At 39.5% G+C, this 20138-nt stretch overlaps 1 protein-coding gene across 2 annotated transcripts in view; it reads left to right on the top strand.

The window, feature by feature from the left end:
- Positions 1-20138, top strand: part of CLGN (calmegin) — a 91338-nt gene that overhangs the window by 34802 nt on the left and 36398 nt on the right. For both annotated transcript variants that reach the window (XM_084627412.1, XM_084627411.1), the window contains exons 2-6: positions 598-768; positions 2744-2817; positions 9264-9322; positions 18147-18288; positions 19996-20077. In XM_084627412.1, the coding sequence (XP_084483538.1) occupies positions 607-768; positions 2744-2817; positions 9264-9322; positions 18147-18288; positions 19996-20077 (519 nt within the window). In that variant the 5' untranslated portion in view covers positions 598-606. The remainder of the gene's footprint in view (positions 1-597; positions 769-2743; positions 2818-9263; positions 9323-18146; positions 18289-19995; positions 20078-20138) is intronic.

The following is a 20138-nucleotide window of genomic DNA, read 5'->3' as shown; positions in this document are numbered from 1 at the left end:
AACAGATTTTTAAATCTTGCTGAGGCAGTCCATGGATGTTCTCAAACACCAGTACACTAGAGTGAAACTCTGCGGTTGACTGTGCAATAGAAAAGCTGCCTAACGCCAGCCAAGATGGTCTCCATCTGAGTGGTATCGATAAAGTAATCACAGATATGTAGGACCGGAAGGGACTTCAAGACGTCATCTTGTCCATTTTCCCTGTGCTGAGGCAGGATTGTGTATACCTAGAACATTCCTGGCAATGTTTGTCTAATCTGTTCTTAAAAACCACGAATAACGGAGATAAGTATATCTTGGCTGCACCAGTTATATCTGACTTTCCTTGGATGGAACAGGACAAGAAAACATGTTCCACTGTCTTACAGTTGCTACCTTTTTAACTATGTTGTCATATTTAAATATTTTGTTCAGAATGCTTTCATGAGGGTTATCACAGCTGTTGAGCTTTTGAAAAAATGCAAATAACAAAATGAATGTTCAGTCTCTGTCCCATATTATCTTTAAATGTATTTCTCCTGTAGCCCTTCTTGCAAATGAACTGTTAATGAGGTAAACTATAGTATTGCAGTGACAATGTACTTATTAATTCTGCAGATAATCAGTATGGAAGTCCAGTGGGATTGGCTGTTGTTGGGTGTCTTGTTAATCAGCTCAGTAACTGCAGAAATTCATGATGAAGAAATCCAGGATGCAGATGTTGAGGTGGAGGATTTTGACAAGAACTTGCAAGAAACTGATATTGACAAAGGCAGCTCTTCTCTAGAGGTAAGGTTATTGTTGATATTGACCAAAACTTAAGTTTTACAAAATGGGTAATTATAAGAAATACAGAGATTTGACAGTGTATATATGTAGTTGGCAAGTCATGTGTAGCCACTCTGTTTTTCTTTAATTGCTGTGTGGCATTGTGATGGCAAACCTTGTGTGAACCCAAACTACCAGAGTAGAAACCCAGGCCTTCCGTTGTCAGGGGTGCTCAGTGATTAGAATATGGCTGAATGAATTGCAGACCTTACAATGGGTTTGCCACATCTGGCAAATTACTTTGCTTATTGTGAAGAATGTGGGAAACTTCTATATCTTTGTGAAAATGATGTGACTTGGTTTACCTGTTCATTGTTATATTGCTACCTGCTTGGTCTTAAGGAATTAAGTTCTTTCCAGTGGGTTAGGTGTTGATACAGCCCTATAAAACAAGAGGCTGAAAAATTTGGCTGAGAAGAACAAAGAGGCATGCTTCCTGAAAGAGGGAAACTATTTTTGACTGCCAGAGAAGCCAAGTTGAAGGTGTCTGGCTAGAGGGGTTAGAAAGAAGACTACACAATCTTCAGGAGAAGTCCATGTGTAGGGGAAGGGGGAGACCCTGGACTCCTTAGACTCTAACCAAATCCCAAAGAATGCTCAAGAGTGGTTAAGAGACTTAGGGAATGGTAAGGTATTATTTTGTATGGCTTTTTATATCTGTTGATGTCTAAAGTAAAATGATTGTTTTTAGAAATCTTAGGCAAAGTCCATGTCTGTTTGATTCAACAATTGCATACCTTTGAAAGGGTTAACTGTAAACCAGAACTTCCTCCAGGGTGGTGCTCTCTCAAGAGGGTGTACTTAAGCTACTGAGGACTCTTAAGGGGCTCAGTCTTGGGGCCCCAAGAAGTGTGCCAGAAAGCTTGGCCCCAGACATGGCTGGAGCCACTCAGTGACCAAGGGCCTAGTATGTGGATCCAAACACGCTGGTCAGTGTCCAGCGTGGGGGGGAGCTTGACCAAGGCTTTGACACTTATCCTTAAGGCAGGACCTAGCTCCTTCTCTCATAGTACCTAATAGTGCTATATCCTGCAATCTCGCTTGTATTTCTGGAAGTTAAAGCAGAAAATATTGCTTGGGTTTATCCTTGTTTCAGTTTTGGTCACCATTTTAGTCTCAGTTGCTTCTGTTTATCCCTCCCTCTCTGCCAATTTCTTCTAGATAATATATTTAAAATGTTGTTGCTGTAAATTACATCATACTTCGGGCAGAGGGGATATGCTTACAAAATACAACAAGAGGTTTCTTTTTCAAATAGTAAAATGAAAATCTATTATACCACTTAACCACATAGGGAAGAAAACAACACAGAATGGAAAAAGTGAGTGGAGGAAAGAAATAGGTAGGAAGAGGAGGATCAGGGCAAGTTTGCTGACTTCTCCCTAAGTTGTCCATTACTGATAATATCTCTCACATTTTTTGCCATAATGATTATGCCCTTTGATCTTCCGTTTATACTTTTAGATATGCAATAGCTTGTGCTGCTAAGCATCACACACTGAAAATAGTAGTGCATAGGTACCCTATAGGTGCTTAACTTTTCTATATCTGTAGGCACAGAACACGCACATCTTTTTAAAACTTAGGAATATATTCAACTTCCATATAGTTCAGTCTGTTTAATGGAATTCATTGGCCACCTGCAGGGCTAACAGAGACTATCATTTTATGTGGGGCAAAATAATCGGTTTACCATGAACTTTTTAAAACTTAAACAGTATAATATAGAAAATGTAATAAGCCCAAGCTAGTCAAGATACTACCTAGAAAATACCATATATGTTCAAGTAGTTGGGGCTGACCACTTCTCAGAGAATTAAATTGATTGTATTCCTTGCATCAGGTATAATACACCGTATAAATGTACATATTAGCTATGATGTATTTCAGCAAAAAGTAATTCATGCATTGGATATATTTGTGTAAATGTCTTTAGGTTATGTACAAGACTCCAAAGCCTACTGGGGAAGAGTATTTTACAGAAACCTTTGATGATGGAGTATTGACTGGGTAAGTGTTCATAAAAGATGGCATTGTAAAGCTTGACTTTCAGCAGTTTGAATAGCTGATAACCTCTAGAGCTAGTAGTCTGGCCAGAACTGCTCATGGTTCACTGATCACAACTTGTTTGTTCTCTAATTTAATAATGTATTTTCTAAATATATTTACAAGATGTTTGAAATGGGAAAAATCTATTAGGTAGTCAGTGAGTTCTCCATTTTGAGCAAAACTGTTTCTTACTGTACTCTTTTCCTCCCACCCCCACCGCAGTGTCTTGTTCACTTTGAAGTCTCCCAGTCACTACCTTTTGATATGTCCGGGGTTGTAGAATGTCTATTTGAAAAACTTTCTTTTATATTCAGTGATGATTTCTCATTCATTTATCACATTATTTGCCACATATTACTTTATGCTGTTCAAAAAGATTAGACATTCTCATAGATTAATGAGAACATCCACAGCTACACTGGATAGCATTAATATCTTACATAGGTAACTTAAAGGTATAAGATAGCTATTATGGCATGCTAATAACTTTTTTAGGATCCCTTCCATGTCTGTAATGCACAATTCACCTATGCTTACAACTGCTCTCAACAGTTCAAAGGTGTTATCACTACTGCTGGATTTATACTTCCTTTATGGAAGGCTAAATACTATTTATTTTTTTATTTTTTTTGCATCTCAATATCTGTCTCCACCAGTGCAGTGCCAGTGTATGACAAGTGCTGACATAATAATCTCAGCTGTGAAAACAGTCCCCTTCCCCATCCTTCCAGAATACACTGATCACTGCTTAGGTGGCAGTTTTGATTAAATTCCTGTTTTGTTTTGTTTTTGTTTCTTACTGGCCCAAAAGCAAAGTGTTTTGGAAGCGCCTTAACTTACAAATAGTGCTGCATACATCATAAATCTTGTTGAGTGAGTACCTTTTTTGTCACTGTCCACTTTGATGTGATCAATTTGTATTGTTTAGCAAGCCAGTTCTGGAGCATGTCTTGAAATTATTATACCAGCTTGTTTCTAGTAGGCTCAAGCTGGACATCCATGTATGCCTGGGGCAAGCAGAAGATGTGGGTTCCAGTGGCAATCTATAATTTAGCAAAAGCATTTTGATGCGTGGGCAGATATTTGAACATCTGCTTGAGCTGAGTATTGCCTAGATGTAGTAAACTGTGCCAAGGAAAAGAAATAGGCTGAAGGTTCAGTATAACATAGTCTCTGTGATGTGAACAATGCTGTGAAGTTTTCGAAGAAAACCTGTGCCTTTATGATGAACCAACTATATTCTTGGTGCACTCTTCCTCTTACGGAATTAGAGATAGTGTTGAACAGAACCAAGAACCAGACTGAGGGACAGGGAGAAGGGGGAGGAGACAGCTAACCCAAAATATATGGGGCAGGGTCACTAGATGCAAGAGACTATAGCAGAATCCCAAATGTCTTCAGAGAATCTCAAGCCAAGAAGATTCAGGAGGATGACTGCTTGGGAGATGAGGAGCCCCTCTCCACAAGGTATGCTTTTTGTCTATTGTTTCAACTGATAATGGCTGGCTTTGTATATTCTAGGGTTTTGGCGGAATGGTTTTTCGTACAGTGTGGTTATAAAACTAATTGCCAACCTCTGGCTTAATTGCTGTAGCACAAGTGGCTAGTCCTTCCTGAATTTCCTTCTCTTCCCCCTTACTTCCCTCTGCCTGTTCAGTTCTACCAGATTCACCAGGTTCGACAGTCCTCTTTCACCTCTTCCATATTTGATTACTTAGGGCAATAACTCTTGTAAAGGCGAAAGTGCCCAGGCCTAGAGCATGTCACAGTAAGGTGCCATCCCCTCTCCCACCTCAAAATTGGAGCCGAAGGGTGTGCAAAATGAAGTCAATCCATCCATATATTAAAAAAATGTTGAAACAAGCAAATTTTATTGTGGCAGTCAACATATTGGGTACACAGCCTCAACATGTACATGGTTTGCTTGCTGCCAGGACATTTAGTTGGTTTGTCCTCAGCCCTGTAATTGAATCTGCATGGGCTGCAAAGAGTCCTTTGACCTCAATGACCATTGCATGTGAGGGTTCACCTGCATGGATCTGACTGCAGGCTCAGGGTGCTAGTTAGTTTGTTTGTTCTAGCTGCAATCACATTTCATTCTGCTTCTTTAGTTAATGCTGAAATGCAGGAATAAGTGCCATTGAATAACAAACTACTCCATATCTAAATCAAGTCTGTGGAAAGTAGGATAATGATTCTGTAAACATCCCCTGCCCAGCCAGCAAATTCAGGGCAGCAATCTAATGGAAAATTTTATTTTAAACATAGTTTTTCCTAGTCTTCTGCAAATCTTTGGTAAGGCCAGTACTCTGTTGTAGAAGTTAGGTTAGGGCCAATGCTAATTTCTCTGTAGCCACACAGAAGCTCATTATACCACTCCTACAGCCTGTTCTCTGTTATCAAGTTTCCACTCTAAATATTCTTTCAATGATCAGCCTTACCAGTCATCTAAATATGGCCTTCCTTCACCCTTGCTAAAACTCACAGTACAGAGATTCTGTTCAGGCACCGGTTAAGCCTACAGTGACTAAGTTTCATTAGTCCCTTTCCTAAAGTTTTATTTTAAGTTAGAGAGAGAGTCTTGGTTTCTCACCAGTTTGAATCCTGCGAATAGAATACCTAGAAAGAATGCTTTAGAATTATAAACTAAACAAATTGGTAGATTTTATTAAATTCCTTTGAATTTTAAAGATTGGCTGTGCCATTACTAAGTACCTCTTCATATTTTTAATTTCAGTGTTGATCATGACAAGGCCATGAAAGTGCAAGAGAGGACTATACATCTGACACTTAAAGTCCAGAGCACTTGACCAATCTAGGGAGAAGAAAGATGAAAATGAGAAGCATGACTTCTTGATTTGCAGAGGAGCATGAAAAGGGACTCTGATAAACTACTGAAGTGAGAGGAGGAAAAAAACAACTCTCTGCTTCAAGATAAGGCAAAAGAAGAGACCATGGTATACATCCATTGTGATAGAAAAATTGAAGCTGCCTGAACAAGATTTCCATAGGGTACTTGAATGAGAATTTTCAAGGGCATAGAAATTAGTGTTATCTCAGCAACAGGCCCTGCATCTGTCGTGTGTGTGGTGTTGCCGTCTAAGCAAAACTGCATGATACAAGACAGTAGCATCTCTTATTGAATTGCCCTATACTCTTCTCTCATGTACATTTCCACAACACTTCATCCTTGCTAGAGAACAGGAGAAAAAGAACTTAAATCCCTTGGACATGCATTTCATGTCCCATAAACCGTGTTTTATCCTTAATGTTTTCTTACTTTCCACTAGATACCTATTGCATTTGTCCTACTAATTTATATGTGTAATAAAGCTGATTTGCAAATTGCAACATTTGTCTGTGACTCAATCTTTAACTGTTAATACATCACATACCTTCAGAATAGCCTCTCTACTCTTTTTACAGTTATGAGTCTGAGTAAATGATGAAAAGAAAAGCAATACCCATGATAAAGAAATTATAAAAAGGTAAAACCTACCATTAGCTAAAGAAGCAGTATTTCATAGCAAATGAAAATATGCAAATCTTTCATGCTTTTACATCCATTCATCCCAACCAGAAAAGTCCTCTTCTTCTCTTGGAAGAGCTGCACATACTGCTGCTCATTTCAGGGGTCTAACAACTGTCCCACCAGTTAGATCATGGACCTGACCCAAAAAATAGTGATCCACATGATACAGTATTTCTAGGAAGTTCATGTAGCTTGTTACTCAAAGTTGTGGAGGGGATCTAAGCCTTGCAGCATTAATTCCTTTACTAGTGATCTCATTACTAGTCCGAAGCATGTACTGATGGTATACTTTCTGCTGCTTTTTCTGATCTGAGATGCTTGGTGAGTGCTTTTTCATAGACGCAAGTCTGCCTGTAAATATATGCATCTTATCCTCTATACTTCTCAACAGCCTTAAAAATACTTTTTTTTTTTGTTTTAAATGAGAGGTGATGGGGTTTTACATTGGTTAGCCCTCCATGCACAAATCTTGTCTCTGTAAGACAAGGGGTGGGAGGAGGCATTTCAAAATCGAGGATCCCTCAGAAATGGCCTGCCAGCAATTCCTTCTGGCCTATATTGAGGGAATGCCAACTTCAGTGCTCTGCTCAATTCACTGTGGTACTATATCATGGGGAGAGAGACAGTTTCTCAGGTAACAAGACCCCAAATCACTTGGGCTACATAGGTTAAAACGAAACACCTTGATTTCCACATGCAAGCTGATTAGAAGCCATTGCAGACCATGGAGCACTGCCTAACATGCCAACAGCATGCAACTCCACTTAATTGGTGTGCACCAAATGGTCCCAAAGTATGGCTCCATGTAGAGCACATTAACAACAATCTAATCTTAAAATGACAAAGATATGGGTAGGAGACAAGGTTGTAGACAAGGTTGCCTCTAGGAGTAGCCCAGGATCTAATACCCCAAATTATACATCTGTGTTACAAATGGTGGTCGTGCTTTTCCTGATGGACGGCAAAATAAATTGTCAGCTCTTCCATTTGCTTCCCTCAGACCCCATGAAATCACAGCTAGCTCGTTGTCATCATGTAGACATGGGACAGTTCGTTCCATTTCTCCAGCATGGTGTCAGCTGCATCCTGAATGCACTGCCGCCTGCCAGGGTCTTTCCGCTGACCTGCTCGACGACCTTATATATGCTTTGAACAAGAGACATGACAGTCAATTCCTGTGGCGCCCTGCAAGAAAAGAACATCCTGGGGGTAGAGGAAAAGTTGTCCACAATTATTCCTTGTGTTACTCAGAAAGATAAGAGCAAAGCTACTGACTGGCACTCACTTCACTCCTGCTAGTGTCCACTAACATGGCAACAAAATCTTGTGCTGAAACACATTAAAGGCTACTGACAATGTCAAAGCAGTAGCATGGATACTTTATCTTCATCCATTGTTGACAGCATCACATAATGCATACGGTGCAGTCTACCTAGTACACAGGGCTTTAGCCAGATTGAAGGAAATATGAGGATTCAAACTGCCAGCTAGTGCCACAGCCTTCTCAGTTGATCTTTCCTAAAAATAGGATATGGGGACACTAATCAATGGTTAACCAGATTGTCAGCATCAGGAGTTGATTTTCTTAAGCATAAGCACATTATAACCTCTTTAGTGTAGAGGTATAAGTATCTTTCAGCCTAGCTAGTAGGTTTAAGTTTTGAACTAGTAGGTGTGGATTAAAGTGTGTGCGTAAATATATTGCCACTGGTCCAGAGATGAATATAATCCCTGACCTTATACCAGTGTAATTTTAAATCACTTCTGCTGAGAAAAAATTCATATTGAAGCACTGGAAAGTAAAAGCCAGATTTTTCTCTGTTCCCGATCAGTGTTACTCAGCTGTCAAGTTCAGATTCAGAGTTTGTTATGGCACAACAGGTTTTAACAGGTTGCTTTTATTTATTCCTTGTGCTGTTGGAATTATAGCCAGATGCAGAAAATGGTGGTTTCCTTAGGGAAAGAATATTTAGTGTTCCCCACTGAAGTAATACTAGGAGGCAACAATGAAAGGAGTGCTATGGGCTGTAGTGGTGTTAGCTTATTTTGCAAGGTAAGTGGGGGGAGAAATCATGTATTAGTACACAAAACTTAGGTGAAGTGGAGACTAAAATAATTTCAGATACTTTGTCCCTGAAAAAGTATAATTATAGTTTTAATTTCTCAGCACCTATCACTGAAGGCCTGTGAATCCCTTAAAGTATATGTGCAGTAAGCGTACAATTATGAATAGAGTGTCACGTCTGGATTATCTGATTTTTAAAGATACGTTGGGGTTTTTGTCTGTTTCCATTCTCCTCCCTCTCCTCCCCTCCCCTCCCCCCCCACCCCCTGCATGGTGTCCCTACAGGATAGCATTAAGGTTTGGGTGCCTTAACTATGCATTTAATTACCTTGACATATTTGGAATTCTTTAATTTAACCTTAAATCTCAATTTGCTGGGTTTATAATGCTTATTTTTGAGATAGTTACAACACATCTGTAATGTTATCACCCTTAAATGACTGAAATGTAATCTCAACCTTACCTCATGTAACACAGGTTTTTATCTGGAAGCTTAGAGCTTTGGGTCATATTAATTTTATTTTCATTTCAAATTCTTACTAGGACTTTAAAGTCAATATTAAGCGTTCCTGCAGATTAGCCTCAGCCTGTTTTTAATTTTTCCTAAATATTATTTGTTCATGTTCTTTAAATTCTAAATGATGAATGAATAGAGTGACTTATTTTGTCAAAATATCCTTATTGTGCATTTACTGCTTAACAATCTAAAGAAAGTAATTCCTACTTCCTTTGTTAAATAATCCAGTTTTATTTATTATTTTCTTGTCCTGATTACACAATTTAAACAAAACAATTGTTTTTCTTTCACAGGTGGATGTTATCTAAAACCAAGAAAGAAGACACAGATGAAAACATTGCTAAATATGATGGTAAACTTCCCTTCCTTCTTTTCAGTGTGGTGTAGCTTTTTTCTCAAAAAGCAAACTTCAGTTATAATTTAGTATGTTTTTGTCTCCATAAATTTGACATTGATCAAAAAGTCTTAATGTGTAGAATGCACAAAGTTATACTGATACAGAAATATAAAATATTTCCTGCTGTTCACAGTAGGGGAAGTTAGCAAGTGATATTAGGGGAAAAAAAGTTCATTAGAAACAATCTGCAGTGGTAACTAGAGAGATAACAGTGCTAGAATGTCAGCTGATATGAGTAGCCAGTGGCAGCTGTATAATGATGTGAATGGTGCTTTTTGAGAAGTCTTCCTCTTCTCAAATTAAAATTTTAATAGAGCAGTAAAATTTCTTAAGTACAATGTTATATTTATTCTATTTAAAACTGACATGATACAGTAGAATTTCTTAACTATCTAAGGGTATGTCTACACTACCCGCTGGATTGGCAGGCAGTGATCAATCCAGCGGGGGTCGACTTACCGCGTCTAGTCTAGATGTGATAAATCGACCCCCGAGCGTTCTCCTGTACTCCGCTGCCGCGAGAGGCACAGGCAGAGTCGACGGGGAGCAGCAGCGGTTGACTCACCGTAGTGAAGACACCGCGGTGAGTAGGTCTAAGTATGTCGACTTCAGCTACATTGTTCACATAGCTGAAGTTGAGTAATTTAGATCGACCACCACCACCACCACCAGTGTAGACCAGGGCAAAGATACATTGCCAAATATCTGCTACTAACTCATCAGTGGATATCCTCAAGAAAATTTAATGGATGAAACAAAATTGTGGCGCTGAACAGGCAGTTTTTTTTAACCATTCAGCAAAGATGGGATACTAAAAGCCATTTGTTTACCTGTCTGAGTGTAGGGTTTTCACACGGCTCCTTCTGTACAGGATTTTTTCACTAAGATTTTGCAATAGAAGGGTGTGGGGAGGGGAGTACCGATGGGAGTTGCTCTGGATTTTTCCCTTTGGGTGCCGCAGTTGGCCTGATGAATTCTTAACTAAGAACTGTCAACCTGAATATGATTTTGTGTTCTTATTGTGATTGACAGAGATGTGATCAATAGTAGTAACTTTAGAGAGACACTGTACCCTTCATTCATCAGGAGGTAGGGAGACCAAATGGAGATCCTGCTGCAAAGAAAAGAGAAGAGGATTTGATAGCTCTTTTATCTAATGAGTAAAGGAATGAAAGAAATGTATACAAAAGACGTGGAAGATGATTTGCAGATTTTCTTTTTGCCAAAATAGGACAGAATGGATTTTTGAGAGAGCTATAGAAGGATTTGGTAAGACTTTTTGGAAGCCGCAGAGATAAATAGAGTTGCAGTTATTGAGATGAGATGGTATAGCATCCAGGAGGAAAAACCAAAACCTCATATTTTCTAAAATATGTGAAAATGCTACTGTTTCCTAAGGGCTTAATTTTGCAGGGATGCCCCCTTCCATTCAGTTTCTTTCTTAGCTAGTGAGGTCAAATGCAGTTCAAAGTGATTACAGGGCACAGAATCAGGTCCCGTCCTTGGTGAGAACTGGTGGGGTTACACTGACATATCTGTATGAGCTAGAATGATTTGGTAATTTCCAACTTTGGTGAAAGCTTATTTTTGCCAAATCAAAGTGTGAGCTTTATGGATTGTAGGGGGCTGCTGCATCCAAAGGGTCTGTAAAGCTCTGCATCTGTGTGAAGTGTCTGTGGCCTCTGAGTCTTTAGGGGTCACTGTTCATATTCTTTGGTTCTCTTATGTGAGATTTGGTCCTTAAATGTAACTCTCAAAAGAAAAAGACTAGGCTTATTGTTTTTGTTCCTTTATGATGTGTAAAGGAAGTCTGAAAGGTTTTTGTCAAATTGGTTTTTCTGCCTTTAAAAAAAAATAGAAATTTGGTTGTCACAAGAGTGTGCCCAGCCTCAGATGGGAAGCCCACACAGAGGGATTCTGCACCCAGAGAATTTACTCTTTCAGAATGGCAACTCTGTACAAATATGCTGGAAATGTATAATCCTAAAGCTTTGTCTTGGTGTCCCAAAAAGTAGTCCTAATTCAAATGGACAGTTAAGCTACCATGTTAAATATAAATGAGCAGAAATGCATTGACACTGGTTTTAGATCAAAGATGCAATGAGCAGCAATAATAGCCTTCCTGCTTGACTACAGTGTTGCTGGTTGCCATCCAGATGTGCAGAGCCCTTAAGCATCTCTTGCTGCACAGGTTTGTGACGCTGCACAGGTTTGTGACGCTGCACAGGTTTGTGACGCTGCACAGGTTTGTGACTCTGGGCAATATGCAGGAAATAATAGAAGGATTTCATGCACTGGGCTTCCCGAAGTATGGTGGTGCAATAGACAGAATGTATATCCTGAATCTGTTCTCTTACCACCTTTTGCTTCTGAACAGAGAGGTACACTGATATGGTTATATCAGAGTTGGTAGATCGCTAATGATGATTCACTGACACTAACAGAGGGTGGTCAGGGAAGATGCACAAAGCTTGCTTCTTTAGGAATACAGCACTCCTTGAAAAGCTTAAAAGCAGGGAGATTTTTTCCAAACAAATACATTTACATTGAAGGGTGGGTTGCTATGCTCATTGTGATTTTTCCAGGACCCAGCCTACCCTCTGCTTCCCTTGCTCATTAAGCTATACACCAGGCACCTGGGCAGCAGCAAGAAAAGATTTAACTGTTGTTTGAGCAGGTACAGAATGAATGTTGAGTGTTTATTTGGTAGATTGAATGTTGCTTCATGACTAAGCAGGAGTTCAGTGAGCCATATATTCCCATTGTTGCAGCATCTTGTGTTTTACATAATATTTGCGTAGCAAAAGGAGAAACGTTACCAGAAGGATGGAGGAGGGAAGTGGAAAGACCGCCTGCTGATTTTCAACAGCGAGACAAAAGGTCAAGTTCAAGATCACACTGAACAAATTCGTAGGGAAGGTTTCAGACCAAACTGGATGAGAGTGCATCTCAAACAAGTGATTAAGAGAAAGCAGAAAGCCTATAAGGAATGGAAGATGGGATGAATCAGCAAGGAAAGCTACCTCTTGGAGGTCAGAAAGTGTAGGGATGAAGTGAGAACTGCCAAAAACCAAGCAGAGGCGGACATTGCAAAGGAAATTAGAACCAATAGTAAAAGGTTTTTTAGCCATATAAACAAAGAAAACAAGGAAAGAAATGGGGACCTCTAAGCACTGAGGATGGGGTGGAGTTTAAAGATAATCAATCCAGGCATGGCCCAACACCTAACACATACTTTGCCTCAGCTTTTAATAAGGCTAATGAAGAGCTTAGGGGTAATGGCAGGGTGGCTAATGGAAACAATGATATGGAAGTAGAAATTACTACATTCGAGGTGACAGGTTTCAGAGTAACAGCCGTGTTAGTCTGTATTCGCAAAAAGAAAAGGAGTACTTGTGGCACCTTAGAGACTAACCAATTTATTTGAGCATGAGCTTTCGTGAGCTACAGCTCACTTCCACGGATGCATACCGTGGAAACTGCAGCAGACTTTATATACACACAGAGAATATGAAACAATACCTCCTCATAGTCTCTGTGTGTATATAAAGTCTGCTGCAGTTTCCACGGTATGCATCCGATGAAGTGAGCTGTAGCTCACGAAAGCTCATGCTCAAATAAATTGGTTAGTCTCTAAGGTGCCACAAGTACTCCTTTTCTTTTTACATTCAAGGTGGAAGCCAAACTCAAACAGTTTAAGGGGAGTAAATTGGGGACCCCAGATAATCTCCACCCAAGAATATTAAAAGAACTGGCACATGAAATTGCAAGCCCAATACAAGTATGTGTAATGCATCTGTGAACTCGGAGGTCATACCCTGTGACTGGAGAATTGCTAATATAGTTCCTTTTTTAAGAAACCGTGGGGAGGGACAGGGAGGTAATCCAGGAAATTATAAAACTGTTAAAACCTCTATTGTATGCAAGGTCTTGGAACAAATTTTGAAAGAGAAAGTAGTTAAGGACATAGAGGTAAATGATGATTGGGATAAAATACAACATGGTTTTACAAAAGGTAGATCATGCCAGACCAACCTGATCTCCTTTGAGAAGATAACTGATTTTTTTATACAAAGGAAATGCAGTAAATCTAATCTAACTGGATTTCAAGTAAGGGTTTGATACCATTCCACATGGGAAATTTAGTTAAATTGGAGAAGATGGTGATTAATATGAGAATTGAAAGGTGGATAAGGAATTGGTTTAAGAGGAGAGTACAGTGGGTCATGCTGAAAGGTGAACTGTCAGGCTGGAGGGAGGTTACTAATAGAGTTCCTCAGGGGTCAGTCTTGAGACCAATCTTATTTAACATTTTTATTCAGGACCTTGGCACAAAACGTGGGAACATGCTAATAAAATCTGCAGATGACACAAAGTTTGAAGGTATTGCCAATAGGGAGGACCAGAATATCATACAAGAAGATCTGGACAATCTTGTAAATTGGTGTAATAGAAATGGGATGAAATTTAATAGTGCTAAGTGCCAGATCATGCACTTTGGGATTCACAACAAGAATTTTTACTATAAGCTGGGAATGTATCAGTTGATAGAGACAGGGGAGGAGAAAGAGCTGGATGTATTGGTTGATCACTGGATGACAGAGTGCCAAGGTGATGCAGCCATGAAAAAGTTCTAGGATGCATCAGGCAAGATATTTCCAGGAGAAATAGGGAAGTGTTGATACCATTTGTCATAAATATAAAGGGAAAGGTAAACCCCTTTGAAATCCCTCCTGGCCAGGGGAAAGCTCCTCTCACCTGTAAAGGGTTAAGAAGCTAAAGGTAACCTCGCTGGCACCTGACCAAAATGACCAATGAGGAGACAAGATACTTTCAAAAGCTGGGAGGAGGGAGAGAAACAAAGGGTCTGTGTCTGTCTGTAGTTGTCTTGGCCAGGGACAGAACAGGAATGGAGTCTTAGAACTTTTAGTAAGTAATCTAGCTAGGTATGTGTTAGATTATGATTTCTTTAAATGGCTGAGAAAAGAATTGTGCTGAATAGAATAACTATTTCTGTCTGTGTATCTTTTTTGTAACTTAAGGTTTTGCCTAGAGGGGTTCTCTATGTTTTTAAATCTAATTACCCTGTAAGATATCTACCATCCTGATTTTACAGGGGGGATTTCTTTATTTCTATTTACTTCTATTTTTTATTAAGTCTTCTTGTAAAACACTGAATGCTTTTTCATTGTTCTCAGATCCAAGGGTTTGGGTCTGTGGTCACCTAGGCAAATTGGTGAGGCTTTTTATCCAACATTTCCCAGGAAAGGGGGGGTGCAAGTGTTGGGAGGATTGTTCATTGTTCTTAAGATCCAAGGGTCTGGGTCTGTAGTCACCTAGGCAAATTGGTGAGGCTTTTTACCAAACCTTGTCCAGGAAGTGGGGTGCAAGGTTTTGGGAAGTATTTTGGGGGGAAGGACGCGTCCAAACAGCTCTTCCCCAGTAACCAGTATTAGTTTGGTGGTGGTAGCGGCCAGTCCAAGGATAACGGGTGTAATATTTTGTACCTTGGGGAAGTTTTGACCTAAGCTGGTAAAGATAAGCTTAGGAGGTTTTTCATGCAGGTCCCCACATCTGTACCCTAGAGTTCAGAGTGGGGGAGGAACCTTGACACCATTATACAAGGCATTAGCATGGACTTCATTTGGAATGCTGTGTGCAGTTCTGGTCTCCCATGTTTAAGAAAGGTGGATTCAAACTGGAACAGATGCAGAGAAGGGCTAGTAGGATGATCAGAGGAATGGAAAACCTACCTTATGAGAGGAGACTCCATGATCTTGGTTTGTTTAAGCCTAACCAAAAAGGCTTAGGCGAGATATGATTGCTTCTCTATAAATACATCCGAAGGATAAATAACAGGGAGTCAGAGGAGTTATTTAAGTTAAGGGCCAGTGTGGACACATGAACAAATGGATGAAAACTGGCCATCAACAAGTTTAGGCTTGAAATTTGGTTTCTAACCATCAAAGAAATGAAGTTCTGGAACAGCCTTCCAAGGGGAGCAGTGGGGGCAAAAAACGTAACTGGCTTCAAGACTGAGCTTGATAAGTTTATGGAGGGGATGCTATGATGAGATTGCCTACAATGGCATATAGTCAGTCTGTGACTTCTAGCAGCAAATATCTCCAATGGCCAGTAATGGGACACTAGATGCGGAGGGCTCTATGTTACTACAGAGAATTCTTTCCCAGGTGTCTGGCCGGTGGGTCTTGCCCATATGCTCAGGGTGTAATTGATCGCCATGTTTGGGCAATTCCTTTGTTTCCTGTCCACATCCATTTGGCTGCCATTTTGAGGTGGAGTTTCAGGGTTCATAAACAAAGTGTTTTTTTAAAAGGGGGTGCATTAATATTCCTACCTGATCTCCCTTCCCCTTCGTAAGTGGGTTCTGACTCTTGACTAGCCTGGGTTGGATTTGGCTGACTCTCTCTGAGGGTCTGAATCCCCTTAATGAGCCATTCATTGTTGGGTTGCTTTCCTTCAGGGCTCAAGGGGAGTCCACCATCACTCATGAGTTGGTGGTGGGGTCCCTACTCATTATGGCATCCACCTCCAAATAGTAGCTGAAATCCAGGCAGGCATGAGGGGCCAGATCCAGATTTTCTGGTAGCCTTTGCATTTAGGTAGGATTGCCACTTCTCTTTCTCCTTAGCCCAGCACTGTTGCTTGTCCCTTTTATATCCTAGCTTTTGCATGTCTTTGCAACATCCAAATAAGCATCTTTATTCCTATGGTAATTCTGAAGTTGTGCTTGCAGTGTCCCTTCTCTGCGCAAGCTGAGAAAGTCCAGGAATTCTTTCCTAGTTCAGGCTGTAGGACAAGGCTTGCCTGAACTTCTCTTAGCTGCACTTTAACATGCTGGGGATTTTGAAGGTGGGAGAAGAGGGGGATGGGCTTGTGGTCACTGTGACCCTGGGCAGTAGTGTTCAAAACTGGGACCAGAGTGGGCACTGTCATGGGGACAAGGCATTCTGGGATTGTTGATTGAGTATTATGAATTGTCTACATAGGCATCCTACCAGCGGAACAGTGCTGGTACAGGACTTATGTCATTCAGGGAGTTGGTTTAGCTTGACCACTGTAAATTCAGGGTTTTCCCAACAGGACGTCAAATTGTGTGTGGATGCACACACAGATGTGCCAACTAAGGGAAGTTTTAATGGTACAGTTGTACTGTAGAGCAGACCTTTGTCTTTCCCCTTGTCTGATGATATCATCTGTCTAGCAAGATACTTAGCTGCACAATTTTGAGAAGTTGTTTTTGCTTAGCACTTTTTTTAAGGCCATGTTTTCAGATTAGATGTGATCATATTTGGATAGGCTTCTCTTTCTGCCTCCTGTGCAGTTGGAACTGATTGGAAGATTAGGAGAGCAAAATTTAAACTCAAGAAGTGTCATTCAGTGACTAATAGGGGAGCTGGTTTGCATTCTATCTTGCTACTGTTGCCCTTAAGGGTAGGACAACAAAATAGCCTTAAATATGAGAGTGAAAGAATGCTTTCAGTCTCGCACTAAAAAGATTAGGATCCTGTGAGATTAGAAGAAGAAAAATAAGGTTAAAGAACTTTTAATTTCAGGATTTTATAAATCATAAAACAGCAAGAAAGGGTACTGACCTAGTTTAAAAAAACAACAACTTGTGAAGGTAATTTTTTATTGGTGTTTGTAGATCTACATAGGCCCAAAACGTTGTTTATAAGCAAGAATTTATGAATGCATCTCTTGAATCTTCATCTACTGCTTGTAAGGCTGAAATAGATTTTGTAGCAGAGTTCTGAAAAATGTGAATAGTAATTTGAACATTGTATTTAAGTATTCAAGACAACAGCATTAATAGAAACTTGAATAATGTGACAGAGATCAGAATTGTACTCTTGTCTTGCATTTGTGTAATATTGCAATTAATCGGAAGTTGATGAGTATGCACGTTTGTGCAAAACAATGCTTCAGATTTGTGGGTTTACATCCTTATTGATTTAGTTGACTGAAGAGAATAATTGTATGTTAAAAATGTGTGTGGTTTCTTGTTCAGTATCCTCTTTTGCGAGTGGATTTTTTGGAGAATGTTATTTTTCTCCTGCTTTGGTTTCCCTTAGTGGTTTTTCATCAGAAAATTGTTTTATAGATATAACTAAGTTGTCAGTATTTTATTTATATCCTTTTCTGTAGTTATGGAACTGTTTTTGACAGCAGTTTTTAAAATGTATACTTTTAAAAAAGAAAGAAAAGAAAAGCTGTTCTGGTGTTGCTCTGTACTACTGACTTGAAGTAGTAGTTTTCCAATGGGCTCTATTTCCTGAAAAAATATACCTTAATTTTTCAGTGAGCTGTTAGAAAAATGTGAACTGTGCATGTGTAACATGATCATTTATCTTGTGTCAACTGTGATCTGGAGCAGTCAAATTTTGGGGGAAATTATTCCAGGTTTATACTGCTGTTTAAAAAAAAATATTCAGAGTTGTATCATTAGTAATAAACTGGATGTTTGTTTTACTCTATAGTTATCTAACTTCTAACTTCGGCATTGAGTGTCAGGATTTGCTCCTAGTAATTGCTTGTGCAGTAACACTGAGTATCTGCAATAGCGGTTGGTATCAGGAAATCTCAAATGCAGTCACAAGTTATTTTCTGATTTTTTTTTAAACCACATTGTAAATAATAACACAGCTAAGGTAATCTGTCTGCTAGCTCCTAGCAGCTCTCTTAATTTCTTTTCAAGATAGCAGTAATTTCTTGCCTTTATCTTGCTGTTTTTCAAACTTGTGTTTCTTTGTTTTAGGAAGATGGGAAGTAGAAGAGCTTAAAGAAAACACAGTGCCTGGAGACAAAGGATTAGTTTTAAAGTCAATAGCAAGGCATCATGCAATATCAGCTATGTTAACAAAGCCATTTATTTTTGATACTAAGCCTTTGATTGTTCAGTAAGTTGCTCTTCAGATTTGTATTTAATTACTCTTCTAACTTTGAAAGATCATGAAAAAGTAATATGTTTTGTATTATTCTGATTTCCATTCCAACATCAATTGCCTTGCACAAATTTTCCAAAACCACAAATATGAAGGCGTTAATAAATTATTATAAATGTAATGTTTTATCTTTTAAGGTTTTCAAACCCAAACTAAAGTTATATTTTAGTGCTCATATGTTAAAAATAGATGAAATGATGTTTTAAACCTTTTGTCTGAATACTTAGTCAGGGATTCAAGATTCCATAAAATGGATATAAAAGACTGCCATTTAAATGTCAATGTCTTTGCAACTGAGCTTCCAAATTACATGGAATGTGAGAGAATTTCAGGTGGCTACGAATATAATGATGTTTAAATACATTTTTGAAATTTGTAAGTCAGTGGAAATTGACTTACAGGTAATTCAGAAGAAACTCTGAGATGGCTGCTCTTGGTAAATCTAGACTATGATGTAGGTAGGCACAAACATAGTACAAAACTTGGCCATGCAACTCAGTCAAAGTGAAGTAGTGAGTGGCCTCTGTATTTCTGCAAATGCTGCCCAGAAACTTTTCTTTGTAGAGATTGCTACTATGTTGAACTGTAACTTTTTTTTTTTTTTTTTTTAAGATTTACACTGTTACATTTTGCATAACTGTTGCCTTACTTTGCAATAGCAATAAAATATTTCAGGCAGTTTTGTAAAAATGTTTGGGTGTAGTGATTAATATTAAAATACAAATGCTTATACACAATCTTGGACATGGATTCAAAGTTAAACTGTAGGTCAAAGTGATCTGTGATAGGATACAGAGGGACCTAGACAAATTAGAGGATTGCGCCAAAAGAAATCTGATGAGGTTCAATAAGGATAAGTGCAGGGTCCTGCACTTAGGACGGAAGAACCCAATGCACAGCTACAGACTAGGGACCGAATGGCTAGGCAGCAGTTCTGCAGAAAAGGACCTAGGGGTGACAGTGGACGAGAAGCTGGATATGAGTCAGCCATTGTTGCCAAGAAGGCCAATGGCATTTTGGGGTGTATAAGTAGGGGCATAGCGAGCAGATCGAGGGAAGTGATCGTTCCCCTCTATTCGACATTTGTGAGGCCTCATCTGGAGTACTGTGTCCAGTTTTGGGCCCCACACTACAAGAAGGATGTGGATAAATTGGAGAGAGTCCAGCGAAGGGCAATAAAAATGATTAGGGGTCTGGAACACATGACTTATGAGGAGAGGCTGAGGGAACTGGGATTGTTTAGTCTGCAGAAGAGAAGAATGAGGGGGGATTTGATAGCTGCTTTCAACTACCTGAGAGGTGGTTCCAGAGAGGATGGTTCTAGACTATTCTCAGTGGTGGAAGAGGACAGGACAAGGAGTAATGGTCTCAAGTTGCAGTGGGGGAGGTTTAGGTTGGATATTAGGAAAAACTTTTTCACTAGGAGGGTGGTGAAACACTGGAATGCGTTGCTTAGGGAGGTGGTAGAATCTCCTTCCTTAGAAGTTTTTAAGGTCAGGCTTGACAAAGCCCTGGCTGGGATGATTTAATTGGGGATTGGTCCTGCTTTGAGCAGGGGGTTGGACTGGATGACCTCCTGAGGTCCCTTCCAACCCTGATATTCTATGATCTTTAATTACTCCAAGGTATCAGCAATATGCTCTTTGATTCCCTTTTACACAGGTATGAAGTGAATTTTCAAGATGGCATTGATTGTGGCGGTGCATATGTTAAACTTCTGTCCAGTTCCAATGATTTGGATTTGGTATGTCCTTTATGTAACATTTGATAATTATTCTTCTGTTTAGGGGAATGTGACTCAGGGC

This window comes from Lepidochelys olivacea (genome assembly GCF_965140295.1).
Source record: "Lepidochelys olivacea isolate rLepOli2 genome assembly, chromosome: 4".
In the NCBI taxonomy this organism is placed as follows: Eukaryota; Metazoa; Chordata; order Testudines; family Cheloniidae; genus Lepidochelys; species Lepidochelys olivacea.
The sequence above is the reverse complement of the archived record's forward strand: the minus strand, read 5'-3'. Positions and strand labels throughout refer to the sequence as shown.